At 37.2% G+C, this 23,893-nt stretch overlaps 2 protein-coding genes across 3 annotated transcripts in view; one reads left to right on the forward strand and one right to left on the reverse strand.

Annotated features, from left to right (window-relative positions):
- Positions 1-467: 467 nt before the first annotated feature.
- On the forward strand, positions 468-5,185 carry LOC128855583 (uncharacterized). Its single transcript, XM_054090597.1, has 4 exons — positions 468-721; positions 785-1,248; positions 1,307-1,508; positions 1,576-5,185. Exons 1-4 carry the CDS (start codon positions 593-595, stop codon positions 2,710-2,712), a joined length of 1,932 nt encoding a protein of 643 aa, XP_053946572.1. The 5' UTR covers positions 468-592; the 3' UTR covers positions 2,713-5,185.
- Positions 5,186-6,281: 1,096 nt separating this feature from the next.
- LOC128855584 (leucine-rich repeat-containing protein 70) overlaps positions 6,282-23,893 on the reverse strand; it is a 33,949-nt gene continuing 16,337 nt past the window's right edge. For both annotated transcript variants that reach the window (XM_054090599.1, XM_054090598.1), the window contains 4 exons: positions 11,190-11,397; positions 9,813-10,216; positions 9,378-9,746; positions 6,282-7,390 (listed from right to left, as the gene is read on the reverse strand). In XM_054090599.1, the coding sequence (XP_053946574.1) occupies positions 6,827-7,390; positions 9,378-9,746; positions 9,813-10,216; positions 11,190-11,397 (1,545 nt within the window). In that variant the 3' untranslated portion in view covers positions 6,282-6,826. The remainder of the gene's footprint in view (positions 7,391-9,377; positions 9,747-9,812; positions 10,217-11,189; positions 11,398-23,893) is intronic.

A 23,893-nucleotide genomic window follows, 5' to 3' on the forward strand; every position in this document is an offset into this window, starting at 1 on the left:
TCGGCACAAGCCACAAATAGGAGGAGAAACTGGGCCCCACACCCAAAAAGGTTGTAAACGCCAATTATATACACACATAAATATATTCTGTAATAATAACAGGTAACACCACATAAAAAATATGAAATTGCGGTTCAGAATAAAAGTAGTTGGCAACGCCTCTCTGCTGCTAGGCTACGCCAACGTCTCTGCTATTCAGCTACTTGAGGGATGGACATTAAAATATACATCGATGTATTTCGCGATCTACTGCACCATGTAGTGATATCGATATTAATATACACACATAAATGCACCCAAAATTTAAGCATGTAGGCTGCAGTCATGATTTATGCAGTTTTCCTAATACCATTTCTTTCTTTAAAACTTTAGAATATTACAAATCATCTCATAAATTGAAACTTGCATACTGCATCACTTAATTCGATGCATGGATAAGTTACATCGAAGGCTATTATTATATCGGTGGATATCGTCCATCTTTAGGGTGTTATTAAATGTGAACAAAAACCGAAAAAGGTATCAATAATCTCTAGCGTATATCTGCATTAGTGTTTATTTATGCATTTTTTAAGTATTTATAAGTGTAAAGATGAAGATTTGTGATTTGCATAACAATAGAGCCACAGCAATATGTGCTGAAGGCAGAGCCTCAGTAATGGACTCATTTTTGCAACCGCAATTAAGAAGCCAATTCGCCGATGAAGTGAAACAAAAGCAGGTTAGTGTGTGCTTGGATAAATCCATGACCTCTTTTAATACATTAACTTTCATGCGGCAATAGGCCATTACAGATCAGCTAATTAACAAAATTCTCTACTCCAAGCGTTTGCTTGTCGACCATGTAGAAGCTTTGGAACAGTGTTTGCGGCATGTAAAGCAGGCTCCAGACCAAACGGACTCAAACAGCGCTGGCACTGCTGCCATAACCGGTGAAAATGTCAGATACATGAAGTCAAATGGGGAAATATTTACTGCGCGCAATACCTGCATATTGTTAGGTACCACCCTACTGGAACATTTCGTTACGCCAAAAGCGTTACGATTAACATTGGTGCCGTCATTGCTGCTGACGGCAGGATTTAGTGCTATTTACATGGTTAAAAATATATTTATTTTTCGTAATAAGATTGTCGAGAGTGAGTTGAACAGCTTGATACGCACAATTGACGAATTCGGGAACTGCATACGCCGCAATATGACTTATTTCAATGAAATTCTAATTATGAAGCAACAGGAGTTGATCGAGTTAGTGCAAAAAATGCTGTGCTCATTCAAGCAAAACTATAATTCTGTTTATCTGTAGATCTCGTCAAATAGAGCGCGCCTGGGACTGCATCACATCCGCAAAGGAAGTCACAGAGATATTGTACGATGCAACACGCAAATTGGAAGCACAGTATCCCTTGCCTGCGCGCTTCTCACAGTATTACTCACCCATGGAAGAGTTGCGTGAGTGTGAATATTTCAAAAACAACGTCACCGACTATAGTCCAAAGCACATCAAAGTAAGTAAGAAAAAATGTGGTCAACCCATTGAGTTTAAAATAATAAATGTACCCATAAATGGTTTAGGATTTCCACAACATATTTGCATATGTGCAATCACAATTCTTGCTACGCCTTGCCTTTACGCTCTCAACAAAGCCTTCGATTAGCGAGCTAAACGCTGAGCTGGTTAAAGTCGATTGTCTTATTCAGCAACTAGTGCAGGAAGAAGAGAATCACTTCAAAAATTTGGCTATTGAACTGAACAAAAATAAGCAGCTAGAATTAGAAGCATTAAATGCAACTAAGGTGATGCAAAATCGCAGCAGTCCCGTCGCGGTGCTGCAAGACTCTTCGCTCAAACTAAGCGCTTGTATGGTAGCTGTTGCTGGCGAATGCCAAGCGCTGGATATAACATTGCAGCGGCTCACTGAAGCTGAAGCAGAACAAAAAGACAATGCCAAGCAGCTACTTCAAGTAGCGAATAATATGCGCAGCATCGAAAGCGCTTTATCCGTGTGCTTTGACGACTTCCAACGACTTATGTTGGTCTACAATAAATTTTTGAATAGCAAATTAAGTAATCAAGAAAACTCAACTGCGATTGTAGACGGTGAAAAAACGGATGCGGCCAGTGATGAGTATCCTGAAAGCTTTTTGCGCGTCGAAATTTCACCAAATCCTAATGATGCAGACAAGCGTGATGACTTTTATGCGTATATGTACGACGAACAACAGGCGCAGGCTGAGAAAGAGCAACAGCAAGCTGATACAAAAGCACAGAGGGACTGCGACATGGAGATTCTCAACTTTGAAAAACGCATAACCAAAGGAAAATTTCGTCCGGTCTTAAAACAATTGAAGGATCGTATTGATCCAATACGGCATGAAATGCTAGAGAAAGAACGTCAAGTACTAGCCGCCAAAGGTATTAACGTTGATGACTTCTTTGGCAAAAAAGATAATACAACGGATTTATTAGAGGCAGATAAGAAGGCGGAAAAAATAAACAACACTAATATGGAACAAAATGATGATAGCGATAGCGAGGGATCAGCTGATTTAGAATTTCAACGCAGCAATAAGAAATTAAAAGAGCGTGATAACTTTGCTGAAATGCGCAATTTTCTGGCACAAAAGCAAGCAATCAATATATTTAACTTGGATGACACAGCGCCAAGAACAACAATGGGCGATGAAGAAGTATTGGAGAGTGAATGTTAGGTGGGAAATATACAGGGTTGGGCATGGTGCACTAAATAATTAATGCAATGAGCGAATAGTCAAAACACAGAAAAATAGTGATAATGAAGACCATATTTTAATTAACATTAAATAATTGGCGGCAGTGCAGTTTTTATGGCAGTGCAAATACCCAACCTTGGAAATATATTTAGGGAGGAGTGGTGAAGGTTGCACAGCGAAACTTAAGTAACTATAATTTGATTTGGCATGACGTACAACAGCCATATAAGATCATAATTAGGAGATTATTTTAATTTGCAATTTATCTAATTTTATTATTATTGCTTTGTTGATATTTCTAAATGCGGGCACATGTACGTATGTATGTTAGATAACTCCAGCAGTTACTTAATTTAGTTGTAAATATGTACAGTCTGCCTTTGATTGCTGCACAAGCATTTGCAAAACCTTATTTAATTGTTATATTTCCGAATTATTGCACTATCCAAAAATTATACTACTTAAAAGATGATATTTTAAAAAAAGTTTCATTTGCGCTAGACTTTGCACAAACGCTAGTTTACACCCACACGCAGAAATATAAAATTGTAAGCCTACTAAGGGTTAATCTTGGTGTGAGATAAAGGGGATGCATAGAAAAAACACCTTTGTAGCATAATTTCGCAAACGCAGTTTCATACACGCATTATAATTAATTTAAAAAATTAGCAGCAAACAAAAAATTGGCGTTTAAAAAATTCGCAACAAACAAAAAAGTGTTTATCTCATTTGTATATGTGCATAAGTATGTTTGTAAGTAATTTTATAAACCTTACCGATTCGCTGCCACTTTATCATCCTTTTTTGCCTGGTGCGCTTTTATCTGTAAAATTATAGCTTTAAAATATTGCTCTTATTGCTGGTTGTTACTTTATTTATTATTTACTTTTATTTTAAACTTCCATTGTGCATTGCAGGTTTGCGCTGCAAGCATATATGTATACATATTTGTGCATACATTTGTAAATATGTATGTGCATGATTATATGTATTTGCACTAAAAACTATTGTTGCTATTTGCTCGGCATTCAACTCTTCCCATACTCGTACACTTTTGGGTTCCAAGGATTGTAGGGACAAAGTTTGGTTGGATGTGCATCTGTATGTGCATACATGCATGTAAATTCGGGTTGTTGCTGTTGTAACAAAACAAACATTTCTATAAATAGCGCATATTTCGAAAATGTTATATTTTCCGTGCTTAGATAATCGAGCTTTCGTAAATAAACAGCGAGATTACCCATAAAAGAATTACCTGCTGAATTTCGTGATTATAAAATAATCTTAGATTATAAATATACTTTTTTCCGTGCAACCCTGTGTGTGTAACCGTTAATTATTATTACGAATGTAATGTAAAAACCAAATAAAATGCATGCCGGCAAAGAGAAGAGGTTTGCAGGCATAATTCGAATACAATTTTTGTTCGATATTAGGCCTCTTCTATTCCCCATTTAACTTCCCCTTGATTAACTTGACAAAAAAATTGCGTGCGGAAGCAACAACAAAGTTATCGTGTAAGATTCTCCGCTAGCGAGTACGGCTATACCTCATTAAATAGGTATAACTCACTGCCTTGCAAACACTTGTAATTTAAGGCAGCACTACTCCCGCGTTGCCAATATATGTTCATTTATACCAGTTGCTTCATCTATACGCCACTTGCTAAAGCTTGGCGAAAAGAAGAGGCCTATTATTAATTATGCATTCATATTACAGAAAAAAGCTTGTGTCCAAAGACGCTTCGGCCTGTTATTGCTTATTATAAAATGGCATATCGAATTTCGCATGCGCTGCTATACATTTTTTGCAGCCTCAGTAGACGTCGCTTACGGATTTCTTCCAACTGCCTTTACTAGCAGCAAATTGCGAAATTAAATGAGCTAACTAAAATCAACTTCTCTTTGCCTTTATTGATATCGTAAATAATAATTGAACAGACCAGAAACACTAACATATTCCACCAAACCAATTTCTATGAAGACAGCTGATTGTCAATTTTGCACCTAATCTGTCATATGTGAACGGATGGATAAATTTTTGTAGATTTATTGCTGCATATGTGAACTTGCTTTTACTGAAGTGAAGTTGGATAAAAATTCGGCCATATACTTAACATCGAGCCAACGACATCAAACCGGCTAATTGTGATGGATGGAATCCGAGAGTCGTGCGAGCGACTAAAAATAGCTAAACACTTTCTCGCTTTCATTCATTTTCTAAAGCACAAAAAGCGAACAAAAAGTTGTTAATTTAATTTCAAATTAAAAATTGTAAACGTAGCATAAGCTTTGTTCCTACTTTGTTTAAAAAACAAACAAAAAAATATATTTTTAGTTAATAATTTGATTTGATCAGATTTTATTTGAAATTCTTCAGAGTTAAAAACAAAACATTTTTATTAAATAATGTGATTGAATTGGTTGATTTTATTCAAAATCTTTGAGAGTTAAAAAAAAATATTTTTATTTAATAATTTGATTGATTTCAACAGATTTAATTTGAAATTTTTCAGATTTAAAAACAAAATATTTTTATTAAATAATTTGTTTGATTTAATTAGATTTTATTTGAAATCCTTGAGAGTAAAAAAAAATTTATTTTTATTTAATAATTTGCTTGATTTTTGAGATTTAAAAACAAAATATTTTTATTTAATAATTTGTTTGATTTAATTAGATTTTATTTGAAATCCTTGAGAGTAAAAAAAATTGTATTTTTATTTAATAATTTGCTTGATTTGGTTTGATTTTATTTGAAATCCTTGACAGTTGAAAACAAAATATTTTTATTAAATAATTTGTTTGATTTGATTTGATTTTATTTCAAATCCTTAAGAGTTAAAAAAATATATTTCTAGTTAATAATTTGTTTGATTAAATTTGATTTAATTAAAAATTCTTGATAGTTAAAAACAAAATATTTCTATTTAATAATTTGACTGATTTGATCAGATTTAATTAAAATTTCTTGAGAGTTAAAAAAATATATATTTTTATTAAATAATTTGATTGATTTGATTTTATTTAAAATTCTTGACAGTTAAAAACAAAATATATTTATTAAATAATTTAATTGATTTGGCTAGATTTTTTTATTAAATCCTTGGGAGTTAAAAAAAAATATATTTTTATTTAATATATTTATTGATTTGATTTTATTTAAACTCCTGAAAAGTTAAAAAATGTATTAAATAAATATATTTTACGTACGCGTAATTCCCACGTGCCCTTAACCCTCCGTTGAACGTTTTTTTTTAAACCTTCGGTTGCGCACCCCGCTCTGACGTTTTTTCGCTCTGTACGAGGATCCTTTTTAAATGGTTATATCCATGAATCGATAGAAAATTAAATTTTAGGAAGCTGCCTGGAAGCTCAAGTCGTTAGCTATAATAGAAGTATGTTAAATTACGTCTAAACCGACTTTTAAAATCTGGCTAGACCCGGGTGCGCAACGGAGCATTAATGTTAGACATCAATAAAGAAACTTGTTAAAAAAATTGTACTGTACTCAACTAAAAAATAAAACATGAGTAACAATTAAAATTTTTTGATTAAATTTATTTTTAAATGAAAAATTGTTAAACTTCAAAAATGTTATTATCTTATCTCTATTATTTTACAATTAAGTACACAGATATACATACACATATGTACACCACTACATTGTATAAAAAATGGCAATTCTTTTCTTCTGCATCGATGCGTCATAAGTATATAAAATAATGATAATAATAAATAATTATTTTCAAAATCCTTTAAATATTTCGTGTTTCGTCTGTTAAATACTGTACAATCATAACTAAATATTACATCTTTGGTAAAACATATGCCCACTCCCCTTAGGAGCAGCAGAAAGTGGGCGCCCAATAGGCATTAATGCGCGAATTTTCAAAAATATACAACAAAAAATTACATCCTTCGAACTGAGATACATTTTCATGTACAATTTGTGTATAAATAATGTCAAAAAAGCCACTTCTAAAAAATATTTAGCAAACATATACTTAAATGCCTATATAAAAGTAGTAGGAAAGTAAATACATACACAAATTACAAGTATTTACACACTTAAACTAAATTTATGCCAATGATTATGCACTGTTAGTGGCCGCACCATTGCCATTCACCAGAATCGAATTGGTGTTGCCGTGCGAGAATGCCGATAAGTTACTACTACGCACACTCGTGTAGCGTATCGGTTCAACGCCGAAGTCATCGCGCTTCAGTCGTCGACGTATAGCAGCAATCACGAAACCGAGTAGCACACCGACCGATACGACCACAGCCGCAGTGATGACGGTCAATACGATGTAGCGTTTTCTGAGAAAACGTGGTGGCTCCTCAACGATGGCTTTGTACTTTTTGGGTATTTTCAAGTTGCATATATACGGCGAAGTCAAATTGGATAGCAGAACACCTGCGAGAAAGTAAGGTGCGTCACAACGCGCCTGCATGTCCTGCCTGCTCTCCGGTTGTCCGCCAATGTATTCCATAGTCTGAATGAGAGCGCAATCACAAAACCAAGGATTACCAACGGTTTTGAATGTATGCAAATGAGGCCAAGGTTTGGCAAGAGCGGTGAGATCCGCAGAGGAGTCGTTGCCCACATTTCGAATTAGAGAAATCGACGTTAAAGCACAATGCGAAATGTCCAGCTGTTAATGGGAAATAAAGTAAAGTTTAACCAATAAATACATAAGCTTGCACACATGCTAGGTTGCTCAATAAGTTTTGCGGCCCGACAAGAAAAACAAAATTTTAGGGTGGAAATACACTTCATTCATTATTCAGTATAGCCTACCTAAACGTCCGCAATCAGATTGAGGTATTCGGTCGCTAAGCTAGATTTAAGCCACATACACTGTAGCATTCTCAAAAACTATGAGTTCATCAACCATGGTGCTGGATCATTGTACACTCCCTACTAGGTCCGAGCGGTACTTTTTCAATTAGTATTCCTTCATGGGAAAAGTGGGCGCGGTGTAACATTTGGAGACATAGCATAGCAAGCATGTTTACGGATGACTTACTGCGAGGAGCTCCCCATCATGCTCAAATTTAGGCTTCCGGACCACTGTAGTGTTTTCCAAGCGGAAGTAGCCGCATTTAAGGAAGCAGTGGATTGATTACTTGCTTCTGTAATTACTATAAAGGATATAAATATCTACAGCGACAGCCAAGCGGCAAGTACGACCTTGGGCTCGTTGTTTGTGCATTGGAAATGAGTCCAGAATTCTCTGACTTCTCTCTCGATTGTATCGGAATACTTCGATATTAGGCTCCTTTGGGTCCCCAGTCACAGCGGCATAGAGGGAAACTGTTGGGCTGATGAACTGGCTTGATAAGGAACTTTGGAGGCGGTTTGTCGCAGAATGAGAGGATTGTGGTTCCCTTAAGAACCTGTGGTCTGCTCTTGGAAAGATGGGCCTCGCGACAACTCAGCGAGCAGTGAGCTAGTGCGCAAACTTGCAAGGTCGCGAGATCCTTCTGGCCACGGGCAGATCGGCGACCCTCAAGGGCACTCCTAAGGCTAACAAAGCCGTAGCTCTCGAATTTGGTGGGTATCCTTACCCGACATTAGACTGTGAGACTTGGGATCGCCTCAAGTCCGTTGTGCAGAAACTGTCTTGAGGACGAGGTGGAATCATTTCCTTCAACACCTTTTCTTAGCTGCCCTGCTCTCATCTAGGAAAGATTTCGACATCTGGGCTCTCTCTTTTTCGCTATACCTGCGGATGTAGCGGGTTTAAATATCATACGTCTGGTGAATTTTGAATATTTATCCAAGTGTGCAAGGGAAGCTTAACCTGACCTTTCTAAAACCAATACTTCAGCCAAAATATTGCTTAAACTAAGTCTCTTTCAGTCACTCGACGATTTCCCAATACGATGTCCTGTATTTTTTCTACGATTTCTGGTGTTGTTGCTGTTTTCGGACGTCCTTGACCTGGGTCGTCTTCAAGGCATGTATGACCTCGTTTAAATTCAGCAACCCATCTTTCTACTGTACTACGTTAGATTAGGTATATCTGTCTGACCTGAATAGATCTCACATAGACCACAAGGAACCGAAGTGTTATCAGTGTTGTTGGAGTCGCGTTATGTCTCATAGTTCATGATACGCGTCTTGGCGAGTTTTAATAAACAGTTTAAACTTTTGTCATCAATATCCATCAGAGCTAAAAAGTATACCGATCCCAGTCAGTTGTGAGGAATTCTGCTTAGCGCAGGACAGTGGCAAAGGTGGTGTCCCAACGTACCCCTCTCTACTCTGCTTAAGTTACACAAGTCGTTCTGGACGAATCCCATACTAATTGATGGCGAAAAGTCCTTATACACTTTCAACATTTCTACATAAATTTCGATTGCTTTTAGACCTTCAAAAAATAAAAATTCAATCACTGCCCGATTCTTGATTTTTTCCATTGTAGAAAATACTGTGGCACGTCGGTACTAAATGGCTTGTAAACGAAATGAATGAATTGACAGATTGAAATATAACTTCATATGCCGTCATATGAAGAGTGTACCAACGTAACAACAACAAAATTTAGGCTAGTAGCAACGCCCTCTCTTATCGAACCGCAAAACTTATGGAACCACCTAGCATATACATAATTACTAAATTATTTTTCCACTTGCATTTGTCAGATTGCAGCTATGCGTCAAGCTTTCAACATCAAATTCCTGTAATCTCGGATTGTGTGCACAATACAGCCGCCTGAGCGTTTCCAAGCCTGTGAACGCATTTTTGCCGACCGTCTTCAACGCGGGCATATAACTTATATTGAGGCGCTGCAATGACTTCAGTCCAACAAAGCTCTCTTCCGTTAAGCGTTCAATGGGGTTTTCTGCCAAATTCAGTGATATGAGGCTTCTACCGATCAGCTGCAGCTTATCCGGCACTCTAGTCAAGTCATTGCCAGACAAATTCAAAATACGCAGATTCACCAACGTTTTAAAGAGGGACATTGTTAGCGTCTTAATAGCAGTGTGAGATAAATCCAGCTCCTAAAATAAACATAATTTTCATTAAATTATTGTATTTACTATAATTTGCACCCAACATGCACGAACCTGTAATTCAGTCGCTGATGCCAAAGCCAAAACAGTGGGCGTATTCAAGACCTTCAACTCATTGTAACTCAAATTCAATTTGGTCAAATTTGGCGTATGTTCGAAAAGGTTTCGATCGAGCGCATGCAGTCTATTATGGCTCAAATCCAAATCCGACAATGCTATGGGCTCATAATCGGTCACTCGATAGGGGCCACGAAATACATCGGGCGTCAGTTCATCGCTTGTAATTTCATTCCAACTCAAATCCAGTCTGCGTATGTACGGCACATCCATAAAGGTGGGCGCTTGCAGGTACTTGATGCCACAATGGCGACACGAAAAAGTGAGTGTGGCATTTGTAGCCGGCAACTGCTGCAACAACTCGATACTATTCCCCGAGAATGTGGCTACGATGTCAACACCTGCAAAATAACGGGGTACAACTTACAACTTTTAGAACCTTTTAAAGAACAAATTTATTCCTTAAAGATCACTTTTTAATTTGTTATAACAACAAAACACATTTCCCACTCAAGGGACAGTCCCTGAACGATTCAGGTTTAGTTAAGTTGCGATTAATTGTGCCGTTCCTTAGCCATAACCGTAACTATCAAACAATCAGTTGCTCTGATCAAACATATGGGCATCACTCTGAACGATGGCGCACCATAACGTCGTAAACATAACCCTAGCCGTATATATCTAAAAACACTTTGCAGTTCTGCAGCGTTCTAGACCGAACCATCGCTCTTTATGTAAATTGCATACATAATCGCTGATTCAATTGATGATTCCTGAGGAACTGATTCCGATTATTGGCCCTTGTGAGGGAACCGCTGATCCACGGTTGGCCAATTCATCGGCAATTTCGTTTCCTTAAACACCGGAGTGTCCTGGAACCCATATAAGTACAAGCCTGTTCCGTCTTGCAACAGAATTAAACTTCTTCTCACATTTTTGAACATTCTTTGAGGTTTGCTTTGCGTTCTCCAGACCCTTTAGTGCTGCCTGACTGTCACTAAAAACTCTAATCTGTTTCCCGCGCCATCTCCTCTCGATTATCCATACGGCTACTTTCAGGATGGCAAAAATTTCTGTATGAAAAACATTTGCCGTTCCTCCCATAGAGTAATGATACTTATTACTATCGTTTAAGTACCATCCGGCTCCAGACCTTATTTCATTCTTTGGCCCATCGGTGAAGAAAATATCCGTCAAATATTGTCATTAATTCTACTTCAATATCAGTTGTTTGAGGTTACGGCATGTCTAATCGCCCAATACTGGAAAGTTGCGGTTATAGTTATGGTTAGGGCTATGGCGTTATGGCTACTGCACCACTAATTGCACCTTTAACCAGGCTGTCGTAGAACAATAAATATGTATTTCACTTACTGTCATGAGATTTGCCGAACTCCTCTGGCCAGCGCGCTAAAATGTGTTGAAATTTCTTGGTAGTGCAGCTTAGCAGATGGTGGTAGCGTTTATCGTTATCATGCGCTGTCAAACATACACACGTCCCACAAATATCGGACACGTCCTGGTAGGGTATATTTTCATGCTGGGCAGCTGAGAGCACTAAGATACAGGACAGTGAAAGTAGCTGGAAAAAAGAAAGCATATTGCATGAAAAGAGATATATATTTTTTTTAATTTCTAAGAAAGGTATTTTTGTTTATTTAAGGGGTTACATGCCTTTCGTCGGGTAAAAAAAGGCCTATTTTCAATATTTTTTTTTCTATGTAAAAAATTATTTATTTAATTCAAACTTTCTTCTGTCTTATAGATACATATTTAAAGAATAATTTCTGAAATTTTCAAAAAAAAATTAAAACTCCTCCATTGGTACGTCATTTTCGGTGACCCCTCGAAAAAAAGGTGCGTCCCCGTTGTCAGCATAACTCCTGACAGGCTCATCAAAGATGAAAAAACAAAAATAAGTGCTTTAGCTAAGACCATAAACTCGTGCTTAAACGAAGGAAAGAAAGAAAAAGTAAAAATTGGAATTTTGGCAGACATTTTAGCAAAAAAATTAAAATTTCGGTCAAATTTGCTAGACATTTTTTTTTTTTAAATAGTTGTAATTGAAAAACAAACAAAATCCTTCGTTCAAGCACGAGTAAATGTATTTCGAACACCTGTGTAAAATTTCATCAAAATCGGTTGAGTTGAGTTTTCGAGAACATTTGACAACCGACTTTGAAAACACGGTTCCGAGAAAAACGCGTTTAAAGTTCTGAGTAACAATAAAAGTGGCTTCGAGTGCACACCTTCCAAACGCTGTATCTCCGAAACTATTATTCGGATCGACTTGAAAATTTGGGATAATATCCTTGAGAAGTGGTAGAAATGAATAAGCAAAAAAAAAAATAAATCGATTTTTTGAACCAACAAAACCCATGTAACCCCTTAACTTCTTAATGATGTATAAGGTGCTTTTGGCAAGACCTCACATGAGCCAGAAGCAGGGTACTAGTTAGGAGAGGGTTTAGTAAAACGCTCGCTCAACAGTTGGGCAATATGCTAAGTACGAGACAAGTAGAGATATCAACCAGCTCGCAAAATGGCAAATACATCCAGAGGCTGTCTGTAAGGTGAGGTGTTTTCCCCACTAATGTGAAGTATAGCGGTAGATGAACTCTTTTCACATGCGTTTTCTTTCCCCAAATTGGGCAGTTTCCTATACACATTCTCTTTCAAACGTCGCATAACTTCCAAATAATATTCTTTATTTATCGTATAACCATTTGAAACGAATTCCGAGTGCACAACACCATGATGATCAAAGAAAAGCAAACGAGTAGCATGACTTTCACTTCACCACTCGTAAACCCGTGTTTTTGATAAAGCACACTCGCCATTGGCTTTGTGCAACATTTTCAACGATTCGACAGACGTTTAAAACACAAAATTTAAGACAAATTCTTTGTTCGATTTTTTTATCCACAGTGAAAATCGTAGAGCGCACATGCAGTTGACTGATATAATTAAATGCCGAAAACAAAGTAATTGACAGATTACGCTCAAACTCTGCGACACTACATATAGAGGGCAGATGTACCAACATTCAAAACTGGTGTTTGAATGTCTTGATACGCTAAATATCTTAAACCAGAACAAGCAGTTGCGTATCTTATAGGTTGTAGGGCATATATGGATTACTGGGAACGAAATGGCTGATAAATTAGTCAGGAAAGAGGCGGCTTCCAGAGCCATTTGAGGCGTAGGAACGTGCAATTTCTCTTATTTTATTCAATAAGTAGAAGAAAGATAAAGAATATCATACTAAAAAAATCTACTGGGTTTATCGCAATCAATATAAGCCGGTTTAAAGATTGTATGGAATTTAATAAGAATAATTTTAGAATCATCAGAAGATTTCTAGCAAGGAATTGTACACTGAGTTGTCGTCTTACTAACCTGGAAATATACTCCAATGAAACCGGCAGGTGCTGTAGGATGGAAAAAACCGCCAAACATATGCCCAGCACTGATGCGCATGTGGTACAAACACCTGGGAGCACATATTTTATCACAGGAGGAAATAAAACTCAATAAATTAGTCGGGAGTCGAAACCCCCCCGTGGGCAAATGTAAATCACATAGTCAGTTTTGTGCTGCATTAAAAATATTTCATATGAAAAATTTTTGTTCCAATTATTTTATATTTGAAGCTGTCGTTGTGATTTGTAATCAATACAAAATTCCAATTGAAAAGCCAAGAATTTCTTGAAGGCAGACGCAACGCTGCAACGTCATGACCGACACCAATGAAGATTATTATCGCATTAGCATCTACATCCCATAATTGGATCAGTTCACTACAAATCTACAGGATCGATTTTTGAAACATCGGAACATCTTGGCGAATTTCGCTTCTCTTTTCCCCAAAAGAATGCCAACTTTCGATGAAGCGTCTTGTAAAGATCTGTTCCAATCGCATACTCCAATTTTGTAAGATAACATGGATAAGTGAAGTTCAAATTTGGAGAGAACGAATCGCAGGTACAGACATCCATAGTCCACCAAATTCTTCGGATAACGGCGGTTTTGCCCGTTACCACGGCAGCAAACGAAAGGTTTTTTTCCACGCTGCGACGCTTGAAATCTTACTTGAGGTCTACAATGAGAGAAGATCGTTTGAATGGACTTGCTTCTATGAATATCCATCGCAACGTGAATGTAGACATTGACTTGGTATTGAAAGAATTTTTTCCGTACCTCGAAGAGTCGCAATGTTATCGGCACATTGATCAGCACAGAACCGAAAAAATATTTTATTTCTTTTTACGTAATCCCTGCACACGATCCTTAAACACTCAATAAAAAGGCAATTTTTCTTTACTAACTCTTTTAACGTATATAAAAAGAGGTTAATCGCATTTATTAAATTTTATTTGTGAATGAAATTTTCAATCCAGAACCCCCCCGTGGGCTGAGTCCTGCGCACGGTCCTGATTTTCGCCTTTACCAAAGAAAAACTGCAAGAGGTACCGAGTTTTTTCTTTGTTAGCTTCCATTATTAACACCCTGTAACTGACAACTGAATGGAACAAAGAAAAAAACAGCAAAAGGATTTGTTTGGTGTGAAATGACAACGAGCAACAATGGATTTCTTTGTCTCTCAACTAATAATAATACGAATTGCTTAATCTCAATTTGATGTTGTTGTTTTTTAGATAACAACATAAAACACTAGCAACAAACTCGTGCAATTTGCCCATGGAGTTGCGGTTCTTGACTAATGCGCACTTATCGCAATCAAAATAAAAACCGCGATTCGTTCAACATGCACCCTACCGAAAACAACCCGTATCACCATGAGTCCCGTTAATGTGTTATCCACTTGCTCTACGCTACCTAAAAAGTAAAGCCTGAATATAATCGGGTGTGAACAGTTGCAAAGGGGAAGAAAAATACAATTTTGCGCTATTGCATCCATATAGCTTTGTGGGATTTACGAAATGTCACACTTGGCCCTTCCGAGAATCAACCGATACAACAGAAACATTTCAGAACGCTGACGACGGTAAACAATTTGTCTTGTAGTACTTGTACTGTCTTAGAAGTTCCACTGTTAAGCATGTTTTTAGTTAACCCTATTATCTGGTATCCAGAAGAGATCGAGCTTGATTGCTTGGTTATAACACATGGTAAACTATACTGGAAAAGTCTGCGACAACATTAATGATCTGCAGGAAATTGGACACATCCAAGCCTACGCAGAGGATGTGTGCGTATTAATCTCAGGACGATCACTTGAAGTTATATGCAATAAAATGCAGGTAGCTCTAAGAAGATTGAGTATTGGTGCGAACTGCATGGTCTTTCGGTGAATCCTACAAAAAGTACCTTAGTGCTTTTCACTAGGAAACGCAATATGGAAGGCCTGTTACTACCCACATTGAAAGGGGTAACACTTCAATTGTCTTCTGAGGTTAAATATTTAGGAGCAATCCTAGATAGAAAACTTACCTGGAAGAAGCACGTCGAGCAGAAGGTCTCTCGAACACTAAAAGTCTTCTGGCAGTGTAAGAGAACCTTTGGCAAGACATGTGGTCTAAGACCGGCGGTAGTACACTGGCTGTACATCACCCCGAATAGACCCATTATTACATACGCCTTTGTAGTATGGTGGAAAGCCACAATGGTTAATTCCAGAGTAAAACCCCTAAACAGGATACAGAGAAGTGTCTGCTTGGGTATCACAGGTGCCATGAGCACAACATCTGGTGATGCCCTTAATTCCACTCTGAACTTGTAACCTCTAGATCTTCAAATTCGAAAGGAAACAATGAAGGCGGCGTACAGGCTCAAGTTAAACGGAGTATGGGGAAATTAAGTAAGCAATGTCCACTGTCATATATACCACCAGTTGTCGGAGCGGTGCACACTGTTCTCGATGCCGGTGGACAATCGGGTGCCAGTCGTTAGCTTCGGTAGGAAGTATGATGTTTTGATTCCAGATAGAGATCAATGGTTAAGTCCAGACTTGCTATTAACGGGATATCAGCACACTTTATACACCGACGGATTCAAAACCAGTGATGGAAGCGGATCTAGATGATACTTAGACGAAGACACTAAGTACTCCTATGCCATAGGACAGATAGCCCCGGTATTCCTTATGGAAGTCTATGCCATCATGAATGTGGCATGAACTGAGAAAAAGTGGCGGGGCAACAGTATTGGAATTTGTAGTGACAGTCAAACTGCACTGAAAGCTTTCGCTAACCCACGCTGCTCTTCGAAGTTAGTCCGTGAATGTAAGGCAAAGCTGAACAGTGTTGCAAAACACAGCAAAGTTAGTCTTATTTGAGTGCCTGGACATTGTGGTATTACAGGGAACGAGTTAGCTGATAAATTGGCAAATGAAGGCTCTGCAAGTATGCCACTAGGCCCTGAACCCTTTTTAGGTGTCAATTCCGCATCGATTTAACTATGGATTGAGGACTTCGTGAGGTTTACCCACAGAGGTCGTTGGTCTGAGTTGAACTCGTGCAGTGTTGCCAAGTGCTTTGTGAAAAAACCAAACAGGAAAACAACGATCTTTCTTCTAAAACTCAGCAGGAAGGACCTGGCAGTACTGGTGGGTGTGTAATCACAGGGCACAACGTCTGTGGTCAGGATATGGCTACCATGGGGATAGTGGACAGCCCGATATGCGTATCTGTCTTGAAGATGACGACACTGCAGAGCATTTTCTCTGTAGCTGTCCTGCATTTACCAGAATCAGACTTAGGATATTGGGTTGCGATACACTGAGTATCGACAAAGTTCACACTTTTCCTCTTCCGGATCTCTTAAAATGCATCAATGAGTCCAAGAGATTTGTGGAAGAGTGACCTCAACTAATTTATCCGTTTTTACCATCCACCTTTTATCTTTCCTTTCTCTACTGATATATATCCGGGTGTAGTACAATGGTCTACTGACTGAGTGCTTGGACTTGTCCAGCCCCCCACGAATCTAATCTAATCTAATCTCTGCGACAACAACGCCCAAGTTTACAATTAAATGCTAATAAATTTAGTGCTCATATAGCAGCATAAAACAACGCTTGCTTTAAGGTTCGACCTTAAAGCCTCTATCAAATCTATAGCTGCTGAATATCAAAGATTCTTAGTCTTGGTGGGAGGAAAGGTTTAGAGTTTGCTTTGCAAAAAGTAGCCGCCTCCAATTCTTTTACTAAACTTCCAGCCACTTTGAAGTGGAGGTTCTTATTACCTCTCCTCCTTTCACTACTGTGAATTTTTGTGTTAAAATAGGAATTGACAAAGGTTCAAGTCTTATTGTTGTGTTTAACCTAAAAGTAGGTCAGGGAGTCAATTCTCGTTCTGTATAAACCTAATATGAAAAGTTTTTCCCGTTTTCATTACACTTCCGATTCCCGTTCTATGAAAAATGAAAAGAAACGTCAAAATATTTTCATATGAAAATTTGTGTGTGCAAAAATGGGCACAGAGGTCCGTGGCAAGCCTTCAAGTGCGAATATAGTGGCTACAAAACTCTATATACCCACAAAGTTTCTAAAAATTTTTGTTAAATAAATTTAACAATTTTATTAAAATTTAAGATCTTGTTTAACTTGCACAAAGTTTTAAACTAGGATTTAAATGGTTATTGTTGTATTTTTATAAAAGTCAATATTAGATCAGTCGAATCCTTTCTCTCTTTCTGTTGGCGACTTCATTTTTAAGTTGTTCAATTAAACTGCCTTTTTTCCATTTTTAATTCACATTTTATTCTAGCTTTTGGTGCTTTACGTAAGTTGAATCAAAATTATTTTTCTAATATTTATTTGAAAGACTATCATAGATTTTATGATATTTTCAAACACAGTTTTTCACGTTTTTATAGTCACAAAACCACTATCAAAGCGTACTTTTTTCCGAACAGTTTTTCGGGTTGTGTTGTAGCTTTAACGTGAAGAAAGTTGTTTGGGGGTGTGTGCGCATGATGTTGGTAGTTTATTAGGAGGTGTCAACTAATATCAGGTCAGTCCATAAGTTCGTGCTTTTATTAGGAGGTGTCAACTAATATCAGATCAGTCCATAAGTTCGTGCGTTTGGTAAAGGTGGTTTTAAAATTAATAAAAAAGATGTTCGAAGTATTTATTAATCAATAATATATTTTCCTTCATTATTGACAATGTCTTCCCAAAGTTTAGGCTAACTTTTAATTCCCTGCTCAAAAAATTGTTTGCCCTTGGAGCCAAAATACGCTTCGATATCCCTTTTTATAGCTTATTTTGAGGAGTAGTTCTTGCTACTCATATGGGATTGAAGTCCAGGGAAAAAGTGATAATCACAAGGTGCAATATCCGGAGAGTATGGTGGATGCGGCATTAGCTCCCATCCAAGCTCGTTCAGCTTGCCTAATGTTTGTCTTGCGGTCTGAGGTCTTGCGTTGTCGTGGTGAAACAAAACTTTGCGTCTTTACACTAAAGACGGTCGATTTTTGTTAAATGCCTCATTCAGGTTTGATAGCTGATGGGGATAATAATCAGCACTTATCGTCTGGTTTGGTTCCAGAAGCTCATAATAAACAATACTGTCCATATCCCACCAAATAAACAGGAGAATCTTCTTGGGGTGAAAGCCATCTCTAGGGGTCGGTTCTGGTGTTTCATCTTTATCTAACCATTGGCGTTTGCGAACAGGATTATTGTAAAGGACCCATTTTTCATCACTAGTAACGACACGGTTCAAAAAACTTTCATTTTCAAGCCGCTGCAGCAGTTGAGAACACACATTCACTCTCTGCTGAAAGTTGGCGACGGAAAGTCTATGCGGAAGCCATTTTCCCAGCCTTGAAACCTTTACCAACTGAACCAGGTGCTTGTGAACTGTGAACTGTTCCATGCGATGAATTTAACCTGTGAGCTATCATATCGACTGTCAAATTTGGCTCAGTCGAAGTTAAAGACTTCAGGACGACCAGCACTCGGGGCATCCTCCACGTCGCAGTTACCACTTCGGAATTTTGAAAACCACTTTAGCGCAGTCCTTATACTCACGGTGTCCTCTCCGTGAACAGTGTTTATTTCTGCAACAGCAGTTTTTGCATTTTTCCCACTTTTATAAAAAAAATACAAAATATGCCTCTTATACGCGTTCGAAGATTCCATTTTATTTTTTAACAACATGTGCTTCTATCCACGATTAAAATCACTTGTTGAATGCACAATTTATCAAAGAAAAAATGTATAAATAGTTCCGTTATATTCCGCGAATAATTTTTTGTATGCAAAAATCGTACAAAAGTGAAATTATGTATGGGTAAAATACCCACGAACTTATGGGCTCACCTGATATATTAACTTAAACAATTAACGAAAAATGCAGTAAATGTTGTAAAAGCGAACACTGGAAGCCACTGAAAGGGAACTAACATGTAAAAATCTGACGCACATTTGGATTCAGTAAAGGGAAAACCTTCCAAAAAGTATAGTCTAGTTCTTGGTTAAAGAAAAATTTGCCGACCTGTGTTATTCCCGAACCTGCAATATCCTGAACTGGATATAACTGAAATACATAAGTACTTTAGCACTATATTGGGGCTAACCACAGACAGTCTGGATATTAAAAAGTTTGTATAAAATAATTCCATTTCGGTGGGTATGCATTCTTAAAAGCCCATGAGTTATTAGCACATCCGCTAGACTAGTGTCGGAAGGCCTATGAAAATTTTCAGAAATCCATCTCTGTCGATCGTCTGTGATTTAAAAAAAAATATTCACACGACGTAGATTTTACGTTTCGAAAAACGGATTACTTTGAACTACTAGCTGATCGACCATACCTAAGCACTAAAGTTAAAAATAGGAACACCCCTAGAATATGTACATACATCTTTACGATCTTACATCACACTCAAGCCATCACATAAAGAAGTCTTTACACATATGCCCTTGAAATTCTAAAGTATGATAGTATTCGAAATGCGGTCACCAAACGTAGGCCTAATTTTCTAAGGCGAAATGTATGACTATTTACTAACTGATATTATTCTTATCAGTGCATACTGGTATTTACCGATTTCATAAATTCTTTAGGCAACATTTTTCGTTGTACCTCTTCTTTTCTATGAGCACCTGCATAAGGTGGCAGGCATAAAAATAAGTTATATATATTTTTAAAATCATATTTTGATTGATGAAACGATTGATGGTGATGCATCCAAACTTGATGTGTTGTAGCACCAAATAGGATATTTAATATCTGTATGATCATGATCAACTACAGACAAAATTGAGGCAATAAATCAGCTTAAGTTTTACAAACAGTTTAAGGAAATAGTTGGCCAAGTTTAGGGGGTCGTGTAATGTTTTAACAATTTTTCCGCCACGGCTAAGAGTATGTTAATCACTTGAACCGTTCAAAGTCTTCGAATCCTAACTCATGACAGAAATACACTCTGAAAATTGCCATTGCCTGCCGAGGAGCGACTGCTATTAGAAACAACTTTTTCCATCATTTTGGTGTTTCATGCACGAACCTAATATACATACTTCAGAATGGTAGTCACGTACCGATCTTTTCGACTACGGTGGCCGCCAAGGAATTAATTCATGCTATATGCAAATTTTTGTTTTGTATAACTATTTTATTAAATAAAAAAATGATTTTAATTGATGGAAATCTTTATATGAACCTTCATGCGCTGTCACAGCTGTCTAGTTTACAACTGTCAAATATTATTGACGTACGGCGCAATTTGCAAAAACTATACATCACTCCTTGTATAAAGAATGCCGCCATTTTTAACTAAATTATTCATGTGATTGAAGTCAAAGGTCACAAGTGATTGCAATAATTTGTGCTTAGTGCTGAGTAATATAAAAAAAAATTTTTTTCTGTTCTTTTTTTTTGTATTTAGGCTTCGCAAATCAATTTTAATATCTTCTTATTAGTATCAGCATTGACCTGAAATTTCAAACGGTTAAGTCATAAGTCATTTTTAATGTTTTGCATTTCTTTTAAGTACTTTGGATTGTTGTTATTGTTGTTTTTTGTTTGTGTTTTTTTTTTTTTTTTTTGTTTTGAAGATATTCTATTTCAATACAAAAGTGTAGTTTGTGTAGAATTTCAGTATTCACCTAAAACTGCAAGCATCGCTGTTTAGTCATGAATAAAAGGAAAGACTGATGACTTCTATTGGGCAGTCTGTAGTCAAGTATGCGACTAATTGGCTGCAATTCCAAACTGAATAAAGAGGCAAAGCGAATGGATCTGGAACGAGGACAAAACAAGGTACTTCCTGTCATCAAACAAACAGTCGGCACAATCGCGTATCGGCACCCACGTCACTGTTGACAGTTATGATTTCGAGGTATATTTAGGAACCAGCATTAACATCGATAATCATGTCAGCCTAGAAATCCAACGTAGAATCTCCCTTGCCAACAAGTGCTAATTTAGTCTAAGTAGGCAATTGAGTAGTAAAGTCATCTCTAGACGAACAAAACTAACACTTTACAAGACTTTCATGATGCCCGTCCTAATGTATGGCGCAGAAGCGTGGACGATGACAACATCCGATGAAGCGACGCTTGGAGTGTTTGAGAGAAAGATTCTGCGCAAGATTTTTGGCGGTTTGAACGAGCTGTATGAGCTTTACGACGACATAGACATAGCGCAGCGAATTAAAATCCAGCAGCTACGTTGGCTGGGTCATGTCGTCCGAATGGATTTAAACACTCCGGCTCTGAAAGTATTCGATGCGGTGCCGACTGGTGGTAACAGAGGAAGAACCCGTCTGCTTTGGGAAGATCAGGTGGAGAAGGACTTGGCTTCCTTGGTGTGTCCAGGCGCGCTTTGTTAAACTCGGCTGGCGTAAGTGGTTATCGCGCCAATTAAAAAGAAGAAGACTAATATATGAAAAAAATTGTTTTTATTCTTTTTTTGCTTTTTTTTATTATTTATGCTTCATAAAGCATTTTTTTTAGTACTTTCTGGTTGGTATTTTGATTTCAGCCATTGGACTGAAATTCCAAAATGTTACGCCACTTTTAGTGTTTTGCATTCCTTTTGACAACTTTGAAGTGTTGTTTTTTTTTTGTTTTTGTATTTTGGTGTTTACAGGTGTTCTATTGCTATAAACAAGTGTGGATTGCTTTAGAATTTTATTATTCACCCAAGAAGGCAAGCATTACTGATTAGTCGTGATTAACAGGAAAGACTGATTACTTCGATTTAGCAATCTTTAGTCAAATATGCGACTAATTGGCTGCAATTAAGCGGCATTAGTCAATGAATGTAATAGCAACGACTTAAAATTGCCATGGCTGCATTCCTTAACTCCTCTGATATTAATTAACCCTTTACGGCATATGAGCCCATATATGGTATTGCAGTTTTGATTCAATTTTATTTCCAAATTAAGTGTTTTAAAATAATGTAAACTATTTTAATTCATCAAATATAGTTTTAGCTATAATAAAACATAAACAAATCCTCTATGATTTTATGGTCTTTCGAAATAACCTCACTTTTATGCAAGTGGGTGAAGAGCAGAATTGAAGTGCGAGTGATTCATTTTCAAAAATCAATAACAGAGTAAAACATAAAACTTTTTGACAAAAAAAAGCATTTTCATGCAGTCGATATGCTCAGCTTTCTCGACGAATAATTTTTTCCGCTTTTCAACTGTTTTTTATACTTTATAACCATGATTCAAATATTAAAGGTTGGCTCACTTGTAACATTAGTTGGCTCACTTGTGACATTAGAATTTGACACTCCCTTACCAAAGGCCGCATTTAAGAGGACGAAGAAAGTGGAAAAATTAAATACCTTTTTGATAAAAATGGTAGCAAAAAATGTTTTCTTTTTACTTAAATTATAAATGGCACAAACGGAAATTGCCAGGAATGATATTGCAAAAAAAGAGGTTGTTTGTAAAGTCGGTTTACTGACGATAGTTTAACGTGACAACGTCATAAGAAAATACTGATGGAATGGTTGCATTTTTCGAAAGAAAATTTTAATTTTATTTGTTTGATAGATATTTTGTATGGATATAGAGAAGGAGGTAAATGGAATCGCAATGGAATAGGTCAAGTTACATTTAGACAAACGAGAAAAATGGAGAAAAATTTATCAAATTCATGAAAGATATGTTCAATTTCGATTATGCATCAGACGTTAATAAGTCAACAACACTAAGAGGCACCATCATCGATTTGCCTTTTTTAAGACACTTTACACACGAAACACTCCCTTTCATTTCCTACTTTTCCCATCATCGTCCTATTCTCAACAGAGAAATGGTTCATTACCATGCACACAGGAAGAAGGCATATGCAAATACAAATATGTGAATTTATATACAAATGCGCATATACATACATATGCATACATATATATGCTCACTCAAGTAGGGCAGAGCCAGATGTCGAAAGTTGCCGAACGCGGGGGCCGATTGTGCTCTTTGCCGTTCGTTCCGCGCTCTCGCTTGCAGTTCAAGCAAGGTAACGACGCATGAGCAAGGTAACGACGATTGAGCAAGATAACGACACATTTTTTCGTGCGTGCATCCGGCTAAATCGAATTATAAGGCGTTATCACGTCAAAAAAAGGTTATAAAGTCAAACCCAGATTGATATTTTGTGAATTAATTTTTAAATTGGAAACTGATCAGGAAGTTGGGAAGTTTTGCCAATATAACGCTATTATATTACTTAAGCATTATGGCCCTAATGACAGCCTTTGAGAGGAGAAGCGAACTCATCATAAATTTAGTTGACTAACAACAAGCTGTAACCATACTCACGCCTTGCTTTACTATGCTATGCCCACGTAAGTTTGGAGTTTTGACCCCCAAATCGCGATTATTCTTGCATTCCTAACTACTTGACATACTTGATAGAAAATATTTTTTGTAATAGCGGAGGCTCCTCGACAGGCAATGGCACACCTCCGAGTGTATTTCTGCCATGAAAAAACTCCTCATAACCTCTCTCCATCTGCCATCAAAAGGCTGTGATAGCATCTGTTATTGCTAAATGAGCTCTTGTTGTTAACTTATGTATCTCTGAAGTAACCTAGTAAGTACTCCCCTAACCTGTATTTGAAAGGCATCTGATTCAAATTGGC

This window comes from Anastrepha ludens, chromosome 2, assembly GCF_028408465.1.
Source record: "Anastrepha ludens isolate Willacy chromosome 2, idAnaLude1.1, whole genome shotgun sequence".
Taxonomy (NCBI): Eukaryota; Metazoa; Arthropoda; class Insecta; order Diptera; family Tephritidae; genus Anastrepha; species Anastrepha ludens.